Genomic DNA, 23935 nt, shown 5'->3' on the forward strand with positions numbered 1-23935 from the left:
GCTGGGATTACAGGTGCCTGCCACCACCCCTGACTAATTTTTGCATTTTTAGTAGAGGCAGGGGTTTTACCATGTTGGCCAGGATGATCTCGAACTCCTGACCTCGTGATCTGCCCACCTCAGTCTCCCAGAGTGCTGGGATACAGCTGTGAGCCACTGCGCCCGGCCCCAAAATGCTTGATTTTCTATCTTTTTAAAATTTTTTTGAGTAATTTTTAACAGTTATTGATATACAGTGCCTAGATCCAATAGTTTACTAGGTGTTGCCAGATGGGAATTCTCTAATTCTGTCATTCCTATTCAGTTGTTAGTGGAATACTTGTATGAGGAGAAACGGTTCCTCATCTCTTTGGTTACTCAGTGGTACAGTTCATATAGGAAGAGCAGGATCAATTCTTGCTTCTTTGGTTTTATTTACCAGTTCTTTTTTTTTTTTTTTTGAGATGGAGTCTCGCTCTGTCGCCCAGGCTGGAGTGCAGTGGCCGGATCTCAGCTCACTGCAAGCTCCACATCCCGGGTTTACGCCATTCTCCTGCCTCAGCCTCCCAAGTAGCTGGGACTACAGGTGCCCGCCACCTCGCCCGGCTAGTTTTTTGTATTTTTTAGTAGAGACGGGGTTTCACCGTGTTAGCCAGGATGATCTCGATCTCCTGACCTCGTGATCCGCCCGTCTCGGCCTCCCAAAGTGCTGGGATTACAGGCTTGAGCTACCGCGCCCAGCCTTTTACCAGTTCTTAAAATAACAAATTAGTTTCTTTTTTTTGGAGACAGTCTTGCTTTGTCACACAGGCTGTAGCCTGATCTCAGCTCACTGCAACCTCCGCCTCCTGTGTTTCAAGCAATTCTTCTGCCTTAGTCTCCCAAGTAACTGGGATTACAGGTGCCTGCCACCACTCCCGGCTAATTTTTTTTGTATTTTTAGTAAAGATGGGGTTTCACCATGTTGCCCAGGCTGGTCTTGAACTTCTGAGCTCAGACAATCTGCCCACCTTGGCCTCCCAAAGTGCTGGGATTATAGGCATGAGCCACCATGCCCTGCCACAGGTTAGTTTTTTTTGTTTGTTTGTTTGTTTTTTGAGATGATGTCTCCCTCTGTCGCCCAGGCGGGAGTGCAGTGGTGCGATCTCAGCTCACTGCAAGCTCCGCCTCCGGGGTTCACGCCATTCTCCTGCCTCAGCCTCCTGAGTAGCTGAGACTACGGGTGCCCGCCACCACGCCCGGCTAAATTTTTTTTGTATTTTTAGTAGAGACGGGGTTTCACTGCATTAGCCAGGATGGTCTCAATCTCCTGACCTCGTGATCCGCCCGCCTCGGCCTCCCAAAGTGCACAAGTTAGTTTCTTAATACCCTTCAGTGGTGGCCAACTAGGTTTTTGTTGTTGTCATTTGTGGTATTATTATGAACTCTCAGATTTATATATATTTGATGTGTTTCAATCCACTGCGGTTATTTTCCCTGTTGATACTCAGATTGTCTCATCTTGGCCAGTGGGAACTTCACATTAGCTCCTAGTCATTTTGACATTACCTGTGTAGTTTTCTGTGATATCCATGCCCTCAAATGACAAGATTATTGCAGGTTCATTCTGTGCCCCAGGCCTGAATCACCCGTTTCTCCAAGGAATCTTACCCTTTAATGGGAAATGGAATTTCAAGGCAATAATCTGAGATTTCAAAACATTCGAAGATTTCGTAAGATTTTTATGAAATGTTTAGAGTTAGAAGGGGCTTTGGAGATAGTCTTGTGCACCCGGAAAGCAGTGGTGGCCAGTTAGGCACAGAGCTGGTTGGTCACAGAGCTATGAGTTAACATGGCCGGCTGACTTCCAGTGCCAGTTTCCTTCTACCACATATCCCGGCAAGATGGTCACATTACCTAAAATACCCCACAGGATCTGATAACTCATCTTCTGCCCTCCTCCAGCATGTTTGTCTGTGGGGTAAGTTTACTGAGTCTTGTTCTGTCCTGGTGTTTTTTTTTTTTTTTTGAGATGGAGTCTTGCTCTTGTCGCCCAGGCTGGAACAATCTCGGCTCACTGCAACCACCGCCTCCCAGGTTCAAGCGATTCTCCTGCCTCAGCCTCTGAAGTAGCCGGGACGACTGCTGTGCACCACCACACCTGGCTAATTTTGTATTTTTAGTAGAGATGGGGTTTTGCCATGTTGGCCAGGGTGGTCTTGAACTCCTGACCTCAAACGATCCTCCCACCCCAGCCTCCCAAAGTGCTGGGATTACAGGCGTGAGCAACTGCACCCGGCCTTGTCCTGGTCTTCTGATGATAAAGAGTCTGGTAAAATGTCAGAGCCTGGGCTGCTGCTGGGGCCATCCCTTCTGAGGTCTGCTGCAGATGTAACCGATTTTAAATGTAGTGTAGTGAAATGCTACACATCTTGAACAGCCTCTTTCGGTTTTCTTTCAGCATTTGGAGTATTGCTTTGGGAAATTGCTACCTATGGCATGTCCCCTTACCCGGGAATTGACCTGTCCCAGGTGTATGAGCTGCTGGAGAAGGACTACCGCATGGAGCGCCCAGAAGGCTGCCCAGAGAAGGTCTATGAACTCATGCGAGCATGTAAGCCTTCCTCAGCCTGTTCTCACAAGTATATGTGGGCATTCCAGGAAATTCCAACTATGCAGGAGTGTGTACACAAAGTTGAAAGTTTTTCCATGAGCTCTCTCCATTCCAGTTCTTCAGAAGCAGCTAATGTAGCCATTTGATACCTATTGATCTTTATTTACAGATAGATAGTATGTGCGTGACTTGTCTTTTAAAGCAAAAATGGTATTGAGAGTTACCAAACCTGGGTGTATTCCTAAATACAGATTCCTGGGTCCTACCTTCAGACCTTCTGCTATAGTAGCTAAGCTCACGAGGTGATTTTTTTTTTTTTTTTTTTGAGACGGAGTTTCAACGCTCTTGTTGCCTAGGCTGGAGTGCAATGGCACAATCTTGGCTCACTTCAACCTCCACCTCCCTGGTTCAAGCGATTCTCCTGCCTCAGCCTCCCGAGTAGCTGGGATTACAGGCATGCGCCACGCGCCACCACGCCTGGCTAATTTCGTATTTTTAGTAGAGTTGGGGTTTCTCCATGTTGGTCAGGCTGGTCTCCAACTCCCGACCTCAGGTGATCCGCCCGCCTCAGCCTCTCAAAGTGCTGGGATTACAGGCGTAAGCCTCTGCACCTGGCCGTGAGGTAATTTTTATCCAGTCGTTTTTTTCTAATTCCATATATGTTATCTGTACTGTGCACACACAGGATGTTTTCATATATCTTAGAAGGTATTTATACGGCCATTTCTTACACTGTTTTCCCACATGTCCATGTATTCAGATCTCTCCCTCTCCCCACCTCTTATTTATATGTAGCTGCCTAGCACTCCATTAAATGATTTCACTCATTCATCCGGTCCTCTTTTGATGTGCATTGGTTGTTTTACACATTTGTTTGATTTTTGCCATTATAAACAAAGCAGAAACAAATACTCATGTACACGAATCTCTGGGCACTTTGGCTGGTATTTCTAAAAGTTGAACTGTTGGTTCAAAGAACTGCGTGGATTTTAAATTTTGATAAATTTTACCAAACTGTTAAAAAAGGTTATGCCATTGTATACTCCAATTAGACGGGTATGGGAGTGACTGCTCCTGGTCCCCAGTACTAGGCTTTTTTAGTCTGTTTAGTCCTAATGTTAGTCTCATTTTCGTGAGAATTTCTTTACTTCAGACTTTGATAACCATGAAGAAAGAATGAGATAGGTGAGCTGTTTGAAACAGCTTAGTAATTTTCTACACCTACTAGAGTGGGGCTGGGAAAAATATATTTGTAAATGCAGCTCTTGCTGTCACTGTCTCTCTGGGGTTTTACAATCCATATTCTTGCCAGCATCTAATGTCTTTTCAAACTCTTAATGTCTATAATAGGACATGATGACATTTGTCATTTTAACTTGTTGCAGCAAAAGATGGTTAGCAGGATTGGAATGCTACTTTCATTCTAGACTTTTCCTTGAATACTGCTAGCCCTGTATTGCTAGCCAGATCTCATGGATGATCTGACTTGGGTTTCATCTGTCCAGGTTGGCAGTGGAATCCCTCTGACCGGCCCTCCTTTGCTGAAATCCACCAAGCCTTTGAAACAATGTTCCAGGAATCCAGTATCTCAGACGGTAAAGTACCCATCCCGGGGTACCTGCAGTGGAGTGAAAGGGTGGCCATGGGGTACTGCAGCCTGGGTCATTCAGTTCACTTCCTGGTGGAAGTTCACAGACCAGCCTGTCCTGAGACCAGAAAGCTGGGCAGAGGTGTGGAGTGTTTTGCTCTCTTGTCTGCTGCAGCCCTGCAGAGTTCTGAGAAATGCTAAGGGCTGTTTCTCTGGCATCCACGTGCCTTTTCTTTAGTTGTGTGCAGATGAGCACTGTTATCTTACAAAGAAAGAGAATCACCATACCAAGCCAACACCAGTACTGACGGCTACTGGATTTTTGTTTCTGTCCCTGTGTGATTCTTAGAAGTGGAAAAGGAGCTGGGGAAACAAGGCATCCGTGGGGCTATGAGTACCTTGCTGCAGGCCCCAGAGCTGCCCACCAAGACGAGGACCTCCAGGAGAGCTGCGGAGCACAGAGACGCCACCGACGTGCCTGAGATGCCTCACTCCAAGGGCCAGGGAGAGAGCGGTATGTCCCCCACTCCCCTGAAACCCCGCTGCTCTTCCCCTCCCTGCCAGAGGCTACATTCGGGCCAGCATAGGCCAAAGGGAAGCTGTGAATGGAGCCCACACAGAAGTGCAGCCACAGCCTGTGTCAGTGGTTCAGCTTTGGAAGGAAGAAGGTTCTCCTCTCCCCACCTGCCTCCTGTCCCCTCCCTCTGGGAGTCCCTGAGGAGCATAGGCTCCAGCGGTCAGTTCAGTCCCATAGGCAGAGGTGCTTCTGGAGCCCGCCAAGGAGCTAGCCCATCTCCCACCTGTTACCCGCGGCATCTGTGGTTGCTGTCTCAGAGCAGATGCAACAATAGTAATCACCAGGCTGCGTGATGAGCAGCTCAGGGTGAAGGCACTGATGTAACAAGCTCGCTGCAGCCAGGCGGAACCAGGACACGCCCGTGGACAGAGCCCGTGTCCTGGTGGTCTCTGGGAAGAACATGTTTCTGGTGCCATTGCCTAGGCAAGCGAGGGAGTTGGGATCAGCTCAGGAGGGTCTCAAAACACTAGCAATAATAATATTTGCCAACATTTATGTAGTGTGCCTACAGGCCAGGCTCTGTTCTGTGTTCGTGGTTGGCCCCCAGAACCAGCAGTCCAGGTTCTGCTGCAGACCAGCTGAACAAAAGCATTGAAGGGTATATTCGTTTGTTTTCATGCTGCTAATAAAGACATACCCAAGACTGCATAATTTATTAAGGAAAGAGGTTTCACCAACTCACAGTTCTACATGACTAGGGAGGCTTCACAATCATGGCTGAAGGCGAATGAGGAGCAAAGTCATGTCTTATTTGGTGGCAGGCAAGAGATCTTGTGCAGGGGAAGTCCGCTTTATAAAACCATCAGATCTTGTGAGACTTATTCACTACCACGAGAATGTGGGAGAAACTGCCCCATGATTCATTTATCTCCATCTGACCCCGCCCTTGACACGTGCGGGTTATTACCATTCAAGGTGAGATTTGGGTGGGGACTCAGCTAAACCATATTGGAGGTGGGGGCTAGGCCAAGCATCTGGGTTCGTAGAGGATCCTGGGGATGGCAATAGTGGACTCCATTCTAATGGACCACAGACTGGGTACATGTGAAGGGACCGGACAAATCCCCACTTCATGGAGATTTATGGTGGGATGTTTACTGACAGCAGAATCTATAAACCTGAGTTTTCTTTATCACATACTCATATTAGTTAAATTAAAAAAAAAAAAACTGAACATGCAGCCCATATATATGGTATATAAAGTACATACGTCCACTACCGTAGGAGTATAGTGTGTATGTTATGTACCAAAACGCACATTTCAAAGGCTTGCATGCTAAATAAGTCCAAATTAACAATGCTTCACCCCTGCTGGGTCATCTCACTCACCCCCTTGGAGGTTATGGCATATAGACTGTCCAGAAGCTTCCACCCTCCCTCCTCCTATTGGTTTTCCTGATTTCGGGTGGCTGAGCAGTGGGGGGAGGCCTCTGTGGGAACGCTGTGTGATCAGCAGTCATGTTCATTTATGCCCGTCAGTCTCATCTGAGGGGTATTTTGATAGTGATCTCTTGGTGAGCCAAGGGTGTCAACTGCTCAGTGCTGAAACCGAGTGGTGCATAATTCATTGCAATTTCACTCTCCTGGCCTCCTTCCACTAGATTAAAGTTCTGAGAGGGCTTTGGCGTTCCCTGATTCAGATGTCCCGCGTGCTGCCTTGGGTTCTGATAAATGCACACTGGTACCTCTGTTCTGAGTTACAGGTGCCAACAGAAAACCTCTTCTTGCAAGCTGACCTCTGAGGGAAAATTCTGTTATTCACTAGCAGGAGCTTGGCAACACCAAAAAGATTTTTTTTTTTTTTTGAGAAGGAGTCTCACTCTGTTGCCAGGCTGGAGTGCAGTGGCGTGATCCCGGCTCACTGCAACCTCCGCCTCCCAGATTCAAGCAATTCTCCTGCCTCATCCTTCTGAGTAGGTGGGACTATAGGCGTGTGCCACCATGCCCAGCTAATTTTTGCATTTTTTAGTAGAGATTGGGTTTCACCATGTTGGCCAGGATGGTCTCGATCTCTTGACCCTCGTGATCCACCCGCCTTGGCCTTCCAAAGTGCTGGGATGACAGATGGGAGCCACCGCTTCTGGCTACCAAAAAGATTTCTTATAAGCTATGATTCATATTTTAAAAGTGCCCATTAAAAAACTGTTGGCCGGGTGTGGTGGCTCACACCTGTCATCCCAGCACTTTGGGAGGCCAAGGTGGGCGAATCATGAGGTCAGGCTCCCTTGGCACAAGCTGGGGGCTGCCCCCACCCCATCCTCCCAGAGGAGCACCCAAGCATCTGGGCTCAGACAGGCCTGGATCTGATAACCAGCTCTGATGCCCACCATCCATGAGGCCAGGCAAGTAGTCCCTTCTCTCCGTCTGTCCTCAGCTTTCTCACTTGTAACCGTGCTACAGCGCTGTTGTGAGAATGCACAGCAGATGACATTGTAAAGGTGAAGCACGTGTCACGTTCCTCTCAATAAAGCCGTCATTGCTGTTAGGATTGTTGTTAGGAAAGGCTTTGAGCCAGGTGCAGTGGCTCATGCCTGTAATCCTAGCACTTTGGGAGGCCAAGGCGGGTTGATCACCTGAGGTCAGGAGTTTGAGACCAGCCTGACCACCATGGTGAAACCTGTCTCTTCTAAAAATACAAAATTAGCCAGGCGTGGTAGCGTGTGCCTGTAATCCTAGCTACTTGGGAGGCTGAGGCAGGAGAACCGTTTGAACCTGGGAGGCAGAGGTTGCAGTGAGCTGAGATTGCGCCACTTCACTCCAGCCTAGGCAATGAGCGAGACTCCAACTCAAAAGAAAAGCTTTGGTCTCTTTCCCTGAAGATGGGAACAAAAAGCTGGATGGCCCTGGCCTTTTCATCCCTGCAGTGGTTTACTTTAAGGCAGCAGTCCCCCAACCCACCCACATCACTCTCTGGTGAGTAAAAACGATGACAAGGCCAAGCAAAGGGTCAAAACCTGTGGCTTTCCTGCCAGCCAGCTAGCTGACAGGCCTACAAGGAGTTCTGGGAATAAGGGGCTATGTCCCACTGTGGGGAAGGGACAATGGGCCATTATGCATAGGAGATAAGAAGGGTTGACCTTTGACAATTTTTTTGTTTGTTTGTTTTGGCTGGAGTGCAGTGGCGAGATCTCAGCTCACTGCAACCTCTGCCTCCATGGTTCAAGCGATTCTCCTGCCTTAGCCTCTGGAGTTGTCTGGAGTTGTCAGCTCTTCCCCTTGCGTTTCAGATCCTCTGGACCATGAGCCTGCCGTGTCTCCATTGCTCCCTCGAAAAGAGCGAGGTCCCCTGGAGGGCGGCCTGAATGAGGATGAACGCCTTCTCCCCAAAGACAAAAAGACCAACTTGTTCAGCGCCTTGATCAAGAAGAAGAAGAAGACAGCCCCAACCCCTCCCAAACGCAGCAGCTCCTTCCGGGAGATGGACGGTCAGCCGGAGCGCAGAGGGGCCGGCGAGGAAGAGGGCCGAGACATCAGCAATGGGGCGCTGGCTCTCACCCCTTTGGACACAGCTGACCCAGCCAAGTCCCCAAAGCCCAGCAATGGGGCTGGGGTCCCCAATGGAGCCCTCCGGGAGTCTGGGGGCTCAGGCTTTCGGTCTCCCCACCTGTGGAAGAAGTCCAGCACACTGACCAGCAGCCGCCTAGCCACTGGCGAGGAGGAGGGTGGTGGCAGCTCCAGCAAGCGCTTCCTGCGCTCCTGCTCGGCCTCCTGCGTTCCCCACGGGGCCAAGGACACAGAGTGGAGGTCGGTCACGCTGCCTCGGGACTTGCAGTCTACGGGAAGACAGTTTGACTCGTCCACATTTGGAGGGCACAAAAGTGAGAAGCCGGCTCTGCCTCGGAAGAGGGCAGGGGAGAACAGGTCTGACCAGGTGGCCCGAGGCACAGTAACGCCCCCGCCCAGGCTGGTGAAAAAGAACGAGGAAGCTGCTGATGAGGTCTTCAAAGACATCATGGAGTCCAGCCCGGGCTCCAGTCCGCCCAACCTGACTCCAAAACCCCTCCGGCGGCAGGTCATGATGGCCCCTGCCTCAGGCCTCCCCAACAAGGAAGAAGCTGGAAAGGGCAGTGCCTTAGGGACCCCTGTTGCAGCTGAGCCAGTGACCCCCACCAGCAAAGCAGGCTTAGGTGCACCAGGAGGCACCAGCAAGGGCCCCGCCGAGGAGTCCAGAATAAGGAGGCACAAGCACTCCTCTGAGTCGCCAGGAAGGGACAAGGGGAAATTGTCCAGGCTCAAACCTGCCCCGCCGCCCCCACCAGCAGCTTCTGCAGGGAAGGCTGGAGGAAAGCCCTCGCAGAGCCCGAGCCAGGAGGCGGCTGGGGAGGCAGGCCCCGGTGCAAAGACAAAAGCCACGAGTCTGGTTGATGCTGTGAACAGTGATGCTGCCAAGCCCAGCCAGCCAGGAGAGGGACTCAAAAAGCCCGTGCTCCCGGCCACTCCAAAGCCACAGTCCACCAAGCCGTCGGGGACCCCCATCAGCCCAGCCCCTGTTCCCTCCACGTTGCCATCAGCATCCTCAGCCCTGGCAGGGGACCAGCCGTCTTCCGCTGCCTTCATCCCTCTCATATCAACCCGAGTGTCTCTTCGGAAAACCCGCCAACCTCCAGAGCGGATCGCCAGTGGCGCCATCACCAAGGGCGTGGTCCTAGACAGCACCGAGGCGCTGTGCCTCGCCATCTCTAGGAACTCAGAGCAGATGGCCAGCCACAGTGCGGTGCTCGAGGCCGGCAAAAACCTCTACACGTTCTGCGTGAGCTACGTGGATTCCATCCAGCAAATGAGGAATAAGTTTGCCTTCCGAGAGGCCATCAACAAACTGGAGAATAATCTCCGGGAGCTTCAGATCTGCCCGGCGACAGCAGGCAGTGGTCCGGCAGCCACTCAGGACTTCAGCAAGCTCCTCAGTTCGGTGAAGGAAATCAGTGACATAGTGCAGAGGTAGCAGCAGTCAGGGGTCAGGTGTCAGGCCCGCCGGAGCTGCCTGCAGCACATGCGGGCTCTCCCATACCCGTGACAGTGGCTGACAAGGGACCAGTGAGTCAGCACCTTGGCCCAGGAGCTCTGCGCCAGGCAGAGCTGAGGGCCCTGTGGAGTCCAGCTCTACTACCTACGTTTGCACCACCTCCCCTCCCGCACCTTCCTCTTCCCCACCCGGGCTCCCTGCTCCATCTCTGTCCTCGAGTTTTATCTGTGGAGTTCCTGCTCCGTGGACTGCAGTCAGCATGCCAGGACCCGCCAGCCCCGCTCCCACCTAGTGCTCCAGACTGAGCTCTCCAGGCCAGGTGGGAACAGCTGATGTGGAGTGTCCTTTTCATTTTTTCTCTCTGGAGCCCCTCCTCCCCTGGCTGGGCTTCTCCTTCCACTTCTCCAAGAATGGAAGCCTGAACCAAGGCCTTGTGCATCAGGCCCTCTGCCTGCACTCCCTGGCCTTGCCTGTCCTGTGCTGAAGACATGTTTCAAGAACCACATTTCGGGAAGGGCACACACGGGCATGCATCACGGCTGGTCACTCTGCCCTCCGCTGCTGCCCGGGGTGGGGTGCACTCGCCATTTCCTCATGTGCAGGACAGCTCTTGATTTGGGTGGAAAACAGGGTGCTAAAGCCAACCAGCCTTTGAGTCCTGGGCAGGTGGGAGCTGAAAAGGATCGAGGCACGGGGCATGTGCTTTCCATCTGTCCTCTCCACATCCCCAGAGCGCAGCTCTTGCTCTCTTGTGACGTGCACTGTGAATCCTGGCAAGAAAGCTTGAGTCTCAAGGGTGGCAGGTCACTGTCACTGCCAACATCCCTCCCCCGACAGAATGGAGGCAGGGGACAAGGGAGGCAGTGGCTAGTTGGGTGAACAGCTGGTGCCAAATAGCCCCAGACTGGGCCCAGGCAGGTCTGCAAGGGCCCAGAGTGAACTTTCCTTTCACACATCTGGGTGCCCTGAAAGGGCCCTTCCCCTCCCCCACTCCTCTAAGACAAAGTAGATTCTTCCAAGGCCCTTTCCTTTGGGACAAGACAGTCTTCGCTTTTCTTGAAGCATTTCAAAGCCCTGCCTCTCTGTAGCCGCCCTGAGAGAGAACAGAGCTGCCACTGGGCACCTGTGCACAGGCAGGAGGAAAGGGCCTGGGCAGTCCTGGTCCTGGCTGCACTCTAACTGGGCGAATGTCTTATTTAATTACCGTGAGTGACATAGCCTCATGTTCTGTGGGGGTCATCAGGGAGTGTTAGGAAAACCACAAATGGAGCCCCTGACTGAAAGCCTCGAGTGTTTCACAGAGCACGCCTGCCGTCTTCTCCCCGAGGCTGCCCCAGGCTGGAGCCCAGGTACAGGGGCTGTGACTCTGGGCAGGGACCCGGGGTCTCCTGGACCTTGACAGAACAGCTAACTCCAAGAGCAGTGGGCAGGTGGCCACCCCCGAGGCTTCACGCTGGGAGAGCCAGGAGGAGCCACCTTCCCGCCTCCCATGCTGCCTCGTGCCAGCAGCCTCGCACAGGCCCTAGCTTTGTGCTCATCACCTAAACTTGTACTTTATTTTTCTGGTAGAAATGGTTTCCTCTGGATCGTTTTATGCGGTTCTTACAGCACATCACCTCTTTGCCCCCGACGGCTGTGACGCAGCCTGAGGGAGGCACTAGTCACCGACAGCGGCCTTGAAGACAAAGCAGAGCGCCCACCCAGGTCCCCCGACTGCCCGTTTCCATGAGGTACTGGTCCCTTCTTTCTGTTAACGTGACGTGCCACTCTATTTTACACGCATCTGTTGGTATGCATCTTTTATAGACGCTCTTTTATAAGTGGCGTATGCACAGCGCCCTGCCCTGCTCCCTCGGATGCCTGTGGTGGCTCCTCTGCTTCTCTGGGTCCAGTGCATTTTGTTTCTGTATATGATTCTCTGTGTTTTTTTTGAATCCAAATCTGTCCTCTGTAGTATTTTTTAAATAAATCAGTGTTTACATTAGAATCCTTGGCAGATTGCTTCGGCCTGTGATCCTGCCCTGTTGTTCTGAGCCTGTGATGGGGGGGCGGCCGGGATATAGTGGGTTCCGGTTTTCCCGACAGGGCTGGGGTCCGGCATCAGGTCTTAAGAGCAGAATAGTGGCAGGTTACCCCCAGCTACCCAGAGCCTCTGCGGCCTGGGTGCCCACAGCCATCTTTCAGGCACTTGCCCTGCTATGCTTTGACCCTTCCTGTACCCTTGGCACTTACCTGCCGGCAGCTTGGCCCCACCGGCATCACTGGGAGTGGGCTGTGCCACTGTACAAGCCACGTCTGACTGGCGGTGTCAGGCTGTCGCAGCGACATGGAAGTGGGGTGAGGAGGTCAGGTCCTGTGCTCCTTGCTGACTGAGGGCAAATCCCTCCCCACCTGCACCTGTTCTCTCTCCACCTTTCCGCCCTAAGCCTCCAGGCGTCCTCACTTATGTTCCTTGAGCCAGGTGTTTTAGATCTTTGTGTAGATGAGAAGGAGCAGAGGTGTGCTGGCCTTTGGGGCCTGGGAAGGCCATCTCAGACTGAGCCCCACCACCCTTTCCTGGCTTAGTCCCCACCGAGCTTATAGCTTGGAAAGGGGCAGTTGGGAAGTGAGTAGCGCACTCTGATAATGATACTGATCAGGCCAGCGGGTTTGTCAGGGGTGCGAATCCTGCTTAGCAGAGCATATGAAGATCACAGTTCGGTGAAGCTCCCCTTGAGAGACCTGGAGCGAGACGTGCTGTGCGGCGGGTGACAGGTGGAACTCCAGCCGGGCCGGGGCTGGTGGCGCCCACCATAGGGCTCTCACAGTGAGTGGCTGTGAGCAGTGCCAGGCACCAGATTCTCCCCTTTTCATTTTACAGGGACAAAACCAGGCTGGGGCCCCCAGTTTCCTTGCCAGTTGAACCATAGCTGGCCACCAGATCCACCAAGCCTGGGGCTTCTCAGGGCTGTCCTTTGAATGGCTGCTTCTCCCAGGTCTGAACGAAGACATAGGACAATTCTGGTGACAGCCACAGCTGGTGGCTGCTTCCTTGTGTCAGATGTGGACTGTCACCCTGCCCTCCCAGCGCTAATCACTGAGGCTGCGTGTCCAGAGTCATCATGTCCAGAGTCAGCTCCTGCACGTGAGGCCAGTCGGCCACACTGGGGCCGTGTGGAGGAGGACGCCTCTCACCTCCCGAATGGGCGTCTTTCCTGGGTGTCACCTGAGCTTAAAAAGCTGAGTTTGGTCTAGACATTCTAAGACAGTGGTTTCTTAACCTTTTCTGGGTCACAAAACCTCCTGAGAACCTAATGAAAACTGGATCCCAGCCCCAGAAAAATGCACCAGTGTGCACACACCCGGCAGTTTCCACGTCATTTCGAGTCCTGCCTTCGAGGTCCGTTGTTGTTATTTACAAAACACCAACCTAAGGTATTAGACATTTTCTTAAAAGGCCAGGCAGGGTGGCTCATGCCTGTAATCCCAGCACTTTGGGAGGCTGAGGTGGGTGGATTGCTTGAGGCCGGGAGTTCAAGACCAGCCTGGGCAACATAGACCCCATCTCTACAAAAAATACAAAAACTAGCTGGGTGGCATGCGCCAGTAGTCAGGAGGCTAAGGTGGGAGGATTGCTTGAGCCCAGGAGGCGGCGGTTGCAGTGAGCTATGATCACACCACTAGACTCCCTAGCTGGGGCAACAGAGTAAGACCCTGTCTCAAAAAAAATTTTTTTTTCCTTTTTTTTGAGACAGAGTTTTGCTCTTGTCTCCCAGACTGGAGTGTAATGGCGAAACCTCCGCTCACTGCAACCTCTGCCTCCCAGGTTCAAGCGATTCTCCTGCCTCAGCCTCCAGAGTAGCTGGGACTACAGTTGCCCGCCACCACGCCCGGCTAATTTTTGTATTTTTAGTGGAGATGGAGTTTCACCATGTTGGCCAGGATGGTCTCAATCTCTTGACCTCATGATCTGCCCACCTTGGCCTCCCAAAGTGCTGGGATTATAGGCGTGAGCCAGCACGCCCAGCCCACCACTTTTTTTTTTTTGAGACGGAGTCTTGCTCTGTTGCCCAGGCTGGAGTCCAGTGATGCCTTCTCGGCTCACTGCAAGCTCCACCTCCTGGGTTCATACCATTCTCCTGCCTCAGCCTCCCGAGTAGCTGGGACTACAGGCGCCCACCACCACGCCTGGCTAATTTTTTGTATTTTTGGTAGAGACGGGGTTTCACCATGTTAGCCGGAATGGTCTTGATCTCCTGACCTCGTGATCCACCCGCCTCAGCCTCCCAAAGTGCTGGGATTACAGGCGTGAGCCACCGCGCCCAGCGAAGCCCACCACTTTTTTTAAATGAAGGAGTTTTTGTTACTGTCCTCCTTTGACAGGTAAGGAAGCTGAGAGGCTCAGAGATGTCAAGCAGCTCTGCCAAGGTCACACAGCATGTGCCTACCATGGCAGCCTAATTTGTAGACAGTGCAGACAGCCCCAACAGGACCAGGAGAGAGCTGTGCCCAGGGCCGGATTCGTCCCTCCACAGTGGAAGAGAAGCAGCCAAATATTATAGCCAGCCCAGCAACTTGGGCGGCAGAGATCTTTTACAGGAGGCCTTCCTGAATGGAGTGCCCTGGGGAAGCAAACTCTAAATGTCCTCGTACAAGAAGACATTAGGTGAAACCAGACTGACCATAGTGTCCCTCTCAGCACTGCCCTTGTCCCTGGGGGTCACCTAACGTTTTGCTCCCCTGTCCCCACACTCCAGTGGATACCACTGCTGTAATCAGGGAACCCTCTGAGCTCTTTTTATAGGAGGGCATTTCTGAGGGGCCAAGGAACTATGGATTGGAGGAGCACCAGCAGCACAGGGCAAGACCCCGTTCCCGCCCAGAATCTGGAAAGTACTGTGTCAGGTTTGGGCTCTTCAGTGAAATGTGTCAAGCAGCGTCTTTGGCACTGGGCAAAGTTAGGACGAGGTGGTTTCCCTCTTGATGACTACAGCAGCTGTCTGTGGCTGGCCGCCCCCAGGAGCCTGTTTTGTTTGGGGTTTTTTTCTTAAATATTTTTATTAATATTTCGAACATACAGGAAAAGACAATTATTTTCCATTCATCTTGATAGCTAAATACCTTTAGATCTACACACCAAGATGAAGACCGCCTTGTGTCTTGGATAAATGTAACGAGCAGATGCAGGCAGCTCGCAGGTGCTCTGGGCTGAAGGAGTTGGAACTGCCGTGCCAGGTGGAGTGAGCCAGCACCGCTCAGGGGAGCTTCATCTCCCTGCTTCCAAAATAAATGTTTTCTGGAGTATCACCTTCACCCTCCTGGAGAGGGGTAATCTTACCTGTGGAGGAGAGAGCGAGGGCTGAGGGGGCACTGGGGTGGCATGAGAGGCCCAAAGACCTTGACAGACACGGTGGGCTTGGCAGCGGGGCACGGGGTTAAAGAGGAAGCTTAGCCAAGCCCAGCGGGAGTTGATTTGACAGCAGTGCCCTTAGCAGCTTGATTGTTCGGATTTTCAGGGCTATTGAGCTCAAGTGTACAAGCAAACTGGAAAGAATAGCTTTGTTGGGTTTTTTAAAATGATAAAAGCATAATGACAGCATATCCACTGCTTTGAAGGCATCCCCCACCCCCGTGTTGTTTATCTCAGGTTTCTCCATCAAGGTTAATCTAATCCTGCTAAATTAACAACCAGCCAGTGCATCCCCAAAGAGCCTGTGGAATGTGCAGGGTGGTTCAGCCTCGGTGTTCTCTAAAGTACTGGCCGTGGGTGACTCCTTGCTCAGGGTGCAGAAGTTGGCAAGTGACGGGTGGCCCGGGGACCTTGCTTCAGGGTGTCCCTCTGCCCTCAGTCTGCTGTGTTTCACCCGGTCTCTGGTGAGCACATTCTCTGGCTGCTTTGCGTGAATGAGCCAAGGAAGGGATTGATCTAGCTTACTGCCTCCGCCTCCCTTGAGTCAAGCAGAATGGGGTGCATGAGCACACCTACGGTGAGCGAATCTGTTCACCCTGTGCCAGGGCCATCCTTAGAGCAAGGACCCCGGGGATGTGTCCGTCCCCATCAGTGTCATGTTAGCAAGTGGTGACAACATCCCTCTGCAGGAGGCATCCTGAACCACTGTGTCCTCGGACAATGGCAGAGCCCAAGAGAACAATGTGCCCCACACCCCCACCCCCACCAGCCTCAGGAATCTTTGTCTTGTCCCCATCACAGCAGCCCTAAGACTCAGGGCACATGCGCCAAGCCTAGGGGTCCTCAGTGTCTGTGTGGGAAGCGGTGGGGAAGCGGTGAGGAGCTCCCGGAGAAGGCGGCAGCTTTCATACCGGGTGATGTTCTGACTCCAGTGTTCTCTCCCATCTCAGCACCCATTCTGCTCCCCAGTCAGGTTGGTTCTTTGTGGCTCAGATCTGTCACCCCTTAATGAAGTGGCTTTCTGGCTGCCAAGGATTGAGAGCTGCTACTGAGGAGTATAAGTCACTAATAGCATGGAAAACACTGTGAAATACTCCAAGGTGCCAAGCTGGGCCCAGCCCAGTGTGGTTCTAAAAGGCTAATAAAAATCCACCAATTAATTGTGACAGCTCAATGGGAAATTATTCAATTGTGAACAGGGGCAAGCTGCAGCTCGAAAGGAGGAGGGGAGGGGTTGCCATAGTAACATCAATGTAAGTTCTCATCTCAGCAGCGGAAGCCAGCCCGGGAGTGAGCAGCATCCGACGGCTGCCTCTGACACGGGATGGGATGCAGGAGACACCAAAGGCGCGTTTGAAACGGATGCTCTGCCTGGCCTCAGGCCTGCAGCCACTCCCGGCTGAGCGTGGGCTCTCCCCGGCACAGAGAAATTGTTTTCCGAATGCTCCTAGCTCTTAGGAAACCTGGGAAGGAGCAGCCGAGTGGAAGTGAAAAGCACATGTATTGTGTTCCTCTGCACCTGTGACCAACTGCCAGTTATAGGGATCTAGGGGAGGGGTGTTTGGGTCCAGGCAACAGGAGCTCCATCTCCCCAAAGGCAAGGCACCCAGAACCCGGACTGTGGGGGCGGCCAGCATTCCAGTATGGTTTTGCAGTTGTCACACCTTTTATTTGAAAAGATACACACGACATATTCTGATTTTGAACAAATGAAATGCAACCTTGCTATAGCAAAAACGTATTCCTTCCCAATGCATCTCCCAGGAGACTCCTGGCCGGGCTAACACTGGGCTGTGGAGAAGGGCCGCTGTCAGAGGGGAAGGCACACCACAACAGGGGCTTCTTGCCAGGGGGATCTGGTGCTAAAGGGATGGAGAAGGGGATCGGATTCTTTTTTCCCGTTTTTAACTTTCAGAACCATCCTCTGTACCCAGTGGAATGTACTCATTTGCACTCTGATGTCAGCTGCAGTTGTCCCTATAGACTGTCACAACTTTGATTAACCAACTGTAAGCCCTCAGCCCGCTGCCTGGTTCTGCTGTTCCCATTCATGGCCCAGCCACAGCCTCAGCTCCGTGCCCCTGGGGCCAGGGGGCTGCTCCGAGTCAGAGCTCCAGGGGAAGAAAGAGGCTGGGACGACCGAGGCGCCAAGACAGCCTCCTTTTTGACACTGCCTAGTTTTTCGCTTCAGCAAAGTTGGAAATCAAAAGTAAGCACACTCCTACCCTGTCCTTCCATGGATCGTTCATCGTAACCATGCCTACACCATCTGGGTGTCGTGGTCTTCGAGACTGGGGGAGAAGGCAGGAGTGAAGGCAATGGGGGTGAGTCCAAACAGCAAACCCGTCCAAGGCATCCTGGCCCTTCACCGCCGACCGAAGCGGAAGCTGAAGCCGCCTTTCTTCCTGCTGTAGCCATTAAGCTCCTCAGCCAGATTCCCTAACGGGCCGCTGGCCTTCACCCCTCCGGCAGGGAGGAAGTTGTCAGCCTCACTGCCTTCATCCTGCCTCCCGAAGCGGAACCTGCAGCCAGCATGCTCTCTGCCCGATGTCTGCAGCCCCCTGGCTATGACAAGCAGGGCCTGTGGCTGTGAAGCTCTCAGCCACCGAGAGGAGCCCCACACAGAGTGGGGTCGGGGCCCCTCGGCCAGGTCGGCCCAGCTTTCTCTGGCTCCAGTGCCACCCATGGCGTCTGTGGGCTCTCTTCTGTCCAGTAGAGGAAAGCAGGTGCCCAGCGGCAGGAGGAGGAGGCAGACCAGGGGGTAGGACCTTACCATCTGACCCAGAGGAAAGAGAGGCAGAGTTACAAGCTGCACATGTGGCCAAGCGCAACTCACCACAATGTTTCCCGGGGACAGGCCGCCAGCATAGGTGTGAGCAGGGGGCTCAGCTGAGCCCGGCTTCTGAGCAATGCTGGGACTAGGCCACTGTTGTATTAGCAGGATCTGGAGGTGACTGTACCAATTAGGCCGGTTCTTTTCCTGCAGTCCCCACGATCTGCCTGCCTGGGCAGCTTAGCGCTGTAAATCCACTGCTGGATGGCAGAGCAGTGCCCAGGCGGCCCCAGGAGAGTCAGCAAATTTATGCTCGTTTTTCTCTTATAAAATAGCCGTATCATTGCAGAACTGTGGGGTGGAAAGTTAAAAGCATCAATCTCCCTTAGTTTTCAACTTAATACTAAATGGGTCTAGCTCTGCCGTTTAGCTGGGACATCCTGCTAATGTCTCTTTCACGTGGGAACGAGTTGCTCCTGAAAGCCAGAAACAGATTTGATGGTCCTGGCCTAATTCGGACACCCACCTGGGAAGGAGCGTGCAGACGCCGCTGGGGCCTGGGCACCATAGGCCTGCCAGGCTCCGAGCTAAGAGCTCTCACGTGATTGTACTTCATCTTCTTAGTCATCCTGCTAGGTAGGTCCTGCCAGTCACACTTTTTCAGGCAACAAAACTCAGAAAAACTGAGATTGTGCCCAGGCCACACAGCTAGAAAGTGGAGGCTCTGAATTCACAATTGTAATGGCCGGACGGCTTCTTCAAGAAGCATACGTATCTGCTAGGTCCTCCCAACCCTCCTGTTTCGCAGGCGTGGCGTCAGGCTCAAACAGCTGAGGTGACTTGCCCCAGATCTCATGGCCTTACCAGTGCCAGAGCTGGAGTTCAGTCCCAGATCTAACTGGGCTTGACTCAGGAAGGCGTGCCCTAAGTCCCTGCTCTGTACTCCACATGGCACTCGGGGTATCTGAAGCCCATCCTCCTGGAATGAACCTGCCTTGGAAGCACTTGCTCCCTTGTCTGGCAAAGGAAGCCTTTTTGACAGTGACTGCGGGGGAGCTGGAGCTGGCTTGTCCTCTGCTGAGTCAAACTGAGGCTAGAATAGAGAGCACCGGCCCTGGAGAAGACAGTACAGGAGTCCCCAGAGCCCTTTCCAGAAATGGCTCCCTTGAACACATTTCAAAGAAGCGAGCTCAGCCAGGAAGCTTTTTAAAAAATAATAAACGCAACCCCAATTTCTACCCGAATCCAGTTCTAAGCTTCTCTCGTCCCCCAGGGATGGAGCGACCTCCCTCATATACCACCAGGAAAACCTTCCCATCAGGGCACAGAGTGGGGCTTCCACGAGGTGGTTTTCTGCAGGGGCCCAGCCCCATTCCCTCCTCATAGGAAGCACTTTGCTGGCTGTGATGTGGACCGGGGACCGTTCCATCCTGGTGGATGAATCCACCTGGGAGTAGCCACTGGGTGTCTAGAAAGGAGACACCCTGACACAGAGCAGGCCCTGGACCCCTTCATGCACCCCTTTGAGAATCTGGTAGAAACTGGGGGTGTTCATCACTGGAAAGGGGGCCCCAGCGTGAGTCACGGCTTCAGGCCCCACAGCCAGGAAGCAGCAGGGAAAGCACAGGGGTGAGGCTGGGTCCCAGCCCTGGCAGGGCAGCCGTGACCAATCTGTGCTGCTCCGGGCTGTTGGCATGTGAGGCACTGGTGTCCCCTCTCCGGGTCCTCCCTCCCTGGGCGTCTGTGTGCCCTCTGACTGCCCGTGCCTGGCTCCTGCCCGGGCAGGGCCTGAGCTGCAGTTCCTGCTGGGGACAGGGCATCTGTGCTCACCGTGTGGCTGGGACTGCTCCCAGGAGGGCTGGCTGGTGGATTCTTGGGCTCCGGGGCTGGGCTGGGCAGAGCTGCTCTGGGTCCTGGTCCAGGAGGCATGGGCCCTGGGCTCTCCCTGCTTTATATGGCCCGCAGTGTGCTTGCTGCTGTGCTGACTGCCTGCTGCGGATTCCTGACCCTGGGATTCCATTGGGGACGCCGGTGGTGAAGGGGGCAGTGCTGACTGCATTGATTAAAAAAAAACCTAACACAGGATGTGGTCTGATGAGAGGGCAGGCGGGCTGCCCTTTGGAGGAGAGCAGACAGCATCATTAACTGCAAATTGCGGGCACAGACCCTTGAGTCCCTTGGTGGGGGTTCCAAGCCCACCCTTCATCACCCTAAGGGTCCTGTCTTTGTTGGGTCGGCCCCTCACTCTCCGGAGAGGACATGGGGTGGGTGGACGTCTACCCCCAACACACCTGCCCAGCTAGCAGGATGGCTCCCATGGGCAGGAAAGTCACAGAAACCCATGAGGCCCGTGTTTCAGAGGCACAGGACTGTGCGACTAAGCCAGGTGCACCTCCCCGGCAGGTGGAGCCCTCGGCGGCATGTTCTCCAGGAACCAACCAAGGGGGCACCGCAGATGCCCCGGACAGCAGTGGAGCATTTGCCTGTGGCCCCCAGCCCCTCCTGCCCCATGCCCTGGGCAGCCCCGACTGTCGCTGAGGGTCACCTCTGGGAGGCCAGCGGGAGGACCCAGCCTCTGCTCCTTGCCTGGCAGAGATTCTCCCTCCACTGAAAGCAGGCAGGTGGGTGATGAGGCGGCCCCACCCCACCACTGTCGGAAACAGCACACAGGACCTCCCCCAGTCCAGGGGCCCTCACCCAGCTGACCTACCCCTGCATCTGGGGTGCTGGGGGGTCAGAAGTCATGGGAATAGAGAGCCTGTGGACACTTCCCCAGTGACCTGAGGAAGGCGTTGGAATCTCAACCCCCACTTCAGGGCTGAGCGCCCAGGTTCGAGCGGAGAGTCTGTGGATTGAAGCTGGTGACTGAGCTGTGCTGGCCAGAACCGGCTTCCATCCCCCAGGCCGGGGCTGCCTCCGATGGCCTGAGGTGCCCCTATCCTCTGTGTGTGTGTGTGTTCGTGCACCCACATATGTGCACACGTGTGTATGTGTATGTGTGTGCTCGTGAGACGGGGTGTGGTGTCCTTCTGTCTCCCTGGTTAGTGCTGGTTGATTCAGACAGCAAGTGCCGGTTATCCATGGGGTGCCTCCCAGGGTGGGTCCCTACCATGCTGTGAGTCTGAACCGGATGCCTGCCCTCTGGGTGCCTCAGTGCCCTGTGGTGTAAAATGAGGTTCAGGTTCCCAAGCTGTGCTTTGCAGAATTCCTCAGGAATGGCCATGGAAGTTGGGGAGGGTAACGTGGGGTCTAACCCCGCAGGCATCCCTCTGTCCCACAGGCACCCCTCTCCCCTACAGGCCACCCCTCTGTCCTACAGGCACCCCTCTGTCCCAAAGGCCACCGCTCTCCCCCACACAGGTACCCCTCTGCCCCACAGGTACCCCTCTACCCTGCAGACACCCCTCTTCCCCTCAGGCACCCCTGTACCCCACACGCACCACTCTACCTCGCACGCGCCCCTCTGCCCCTCAGGCCAAGCCCCACTTTCCTGTGTGTGACATGTTGGGCTCCCAGAAAAGGTTCTGCTTTGAAACCACCAGGGCCCAGAGTCCTCTTTCAGGACTGAGGTCTGTGGCTCTGAGTGGTGGCCACAGAACGTCCTGCATGTGAGGGGCGGGTCTGGGGTGGGAGCAATGCTGGGGGTGAGGATGAGGGTCCCCACATGGCCCACATGTTCCCCAGCCTCAGGTCCCCGCCTGCCCCCATCAGACCGGGGTGCCTGGAGCCCAGTCAGGTGTTGGATTTGGCACCAAACCTGCCGACTCCAGGGGCTTGCCTGGTCCCCTCCACCCCTGGAACTCCCGGACTGAAAAAGTGCTTTCAGATGCCCTTCCTGGGCCCCTGGAAGCATCTGGGTTCCCTCACCTCTTGTGCAGCTGGGGGATGACAACTGTGCCACTGTTTCTGCCACCACAGCCCAGGTGGGCAGGTTTGGGGCTGCCTGGGAGCACAGGGTGGCCGGGGCTAGAGCAGTCCAAGAGTGGCAGTACCCATCAGGGCGGCTTCCAGTGCTGGAGGCTTTTCATGCTGTCGGGTAATGCAGGGAGGCGAGGTGCCAGGGTGGTGGGGCTGGTGCTGCAGGAAGCCACTCTGGGAGTGGAGTCAGTGGGCCACCCCCAAAGCCTGTGGGGTTCCCTGGGAAACTGTCCAGACAGATCCAGGCCAGGTCCCTGCACGGCCAAGCTGACCAGCAGCGCCTGCCCAGGATTCTCAAAAGTGAGGAGGCTGGGACTGGGGTGACAGTGCCTGGTTGTGCTAAGCTCAGGCCCTGGCTCAGCTCACCGACCCCTCCCTTCCAGCCCCCTTTAGCCACATGTCACTCCCAAACTGGGTTCCACACCAGACTCAGCCACAGCCAACCTCCACCTCACTGAGCTTCCGATTCCCCGCCTGGCTGGGGATGACCGCAGTGCCTGTGTGGTGGGGTGGGGTTATCGGGGTGGCATGGTGCCCTCTCAGGCGGTGTCCACTGCTGCTGGGGAGGGCACAGGGTGGTGGCCCCCAACTAAGCCCGGGTTCCCGGGGCTGTTGGCAACTGCCACTCCATTTCTGCCGGCTGAACCCCTCCTGCCCTGGGGAGCCGCTTCCCACGCTGCTGGGCACCATTTCTTGCGTAAATGCATGGATCCTTGTCTGAGGACCTCTGTGACTGAGTCCTTGAACCTTTCCAGGAGCTGCCTCAGGCTGGTCTGGTGGTTGCGGGAAAGGAGTTGAGTTGGGCACACCTGCACCTGGGGTTCGTGTGGCCTGTGGGAGGCAGGTGGCCATGATCTGTGACTTCTGAGGCCTGGCTCAGGAGTCCCATCCCCAGAGTCTCCACCTCTGCCCCTCCCACCTCTGCCCCTCCCACCTCTGTCCCCCCACCTCTGCCCCTCCCTACTCTGCCTCCTCCTCTGTCCCCACCTCTGCCCCACCTCTGCCCCTCCCACCTCTGCCCCTCCCTCCTCTGCCCCCACCTCTACCCCCCACTCTGCCCTCCCACCTCTGCCCCCCTACCTCTGCCCTCCCTCCTCTGGCACCCCACCTCTGCCCCCTCAAGCTGTCAGAGCAGCGGGCACTATGCTGGCTGAGTGAGAGTCCGTGGTGGAGGGAAGAGAGGGATTCGTGTTCTGTGAACCCCAACTTGGAAACCTCTGGCTGCACAGGGGGGTGTGAGATTCCCCGGCTGCCTGCCCCCGACAGGTGTCGGACGGAGGCCGAGCACAGGGCATCACCACTGCTGCTCTTTCTACTGGCCCCATGCAGTACCTCCAACACAGGCACTCAATAAATATTGGATTTTATTAAATAAACTCCGGGGATTGTTTTATCCGTAAGCCTCAAATTGGTTTTATGAATAAATAGCCACTGGGGACTGTTCGTTCTTAATAAAGTGTCTCAGTTCCTTGGAACTCTAGGCCCAGCCACAGGAGGGACCCACGGGATAGTTTATCACCCCGGGGACGCGGGAGGGATGCACCGATGGACCAGGCCCCAGGCTCATCCTCCAGAGCCCAGGCCCCAGGAGGACCAACCCCACTGGGCACAGCTTGTGCAGGAGGCAGGCCCTGCGTCCGCCTGACCAGGCCCAGGCTGTCTTTGCAAAGCCCAGAACTGGCCCAGTCAGAGGGTCTTGAGCAGCCCCGGTGAGTCCAAAGCTATCTGGGAAATGCCTTTTGGCTGCTCTAATAAAAATGGTGGCTGGGTGCGGTGGCTCATGCCTGCAATCCCAGCAGTTTGGGAGGCCGAGGCGGGAGGGTGGCTTGAACCCAGGAGTTCAAAACCAGCCTGGGCAACATAGCAAGAGCCCGTCTCTACAAAAAGTAGAAAAAAAATTGCTGGGTGTGGTAGTGCGCACCTGTAGTCTCACCTATTCAGGAGGCTGAGGTGGGAGGACCGCTTGAGCCCAGGAGTTTGCCGTGATTGTGCCACTGCTCTCCAGCCTGGGTGACAGAACAAGATCGTCTCTAAAAATAATGATGGGGGGAGTTCAGGGGAGACAGAGCAAGAGGCAGTCCTGGAACACGTGGGTATCTGATCCACTCAAGCTCTGACATGAGGCGTGGAGTTGGGCTGGAGGCAGAGACCGGAG

General features: G+C 54.4%; 2 protein-coding genes across 3 annotated transcripts in view; one reads left to right on the top strand and one right to left on the bottom strand.

Annotated features, from left to right (window-relative positions):
- Positions 1–11687, top strand: part of ABL1 (ABL proto-oncogene 1, non-receptor tyrosine kinase) — a 180738-nt gene extending 169051 nt beyond the window's left edge. For both annotated transcript variants that reach the window (XM_031654640.1, XM_031654641.1), the window contains exons 8-11: positions 2420–2572; positions 4078–4167; positions 4510–4674; positions 7965–11687. In XM_031654640.1, the coding sequence (XP_031510500.1) occupies positions 2420–2572; positions 4078–4167; positions 4510–4674; positions 7965–9679 (2123 nt within the window). In that variant the 3' untranslated portion in view covers positions 9680–11687. The remainder of the gene's footprint in view (positions 1–2419; positions 2573–4077; positions 4168–4509; positions 4675–7964) is intronic.
- Positions 11688–17454: 5767 nt separating this feature from the next.
- QRFP (pyroglutamylated RFamide peptide) lies at positions 17455–17865 on the bottom strand. The gene has a single exon (XM_031654642.1). The coding sequence runs from the start codon at positions 17863–17865 to the stop codon at positions 17455–17457; it is 411 nt and encodes a 136-aa protein (XP_031510502.1).
- Between the last annotated feature and the right edge of the window lie 6070 nt (positions 17866–23935).

Source organism: Papio anubis, chromosome 13, assembly GCF_008728515.1.
Source record: "Papio anubis isolate 15944 chromosome 13, Panubis1.0, whole genome shotgun sequence".
Lineage (NCBI taxonomy): Eukaryota > Metazoa > Chordata > Mammalia > Primates > Cercopithecidae > Papio > Papio anubis.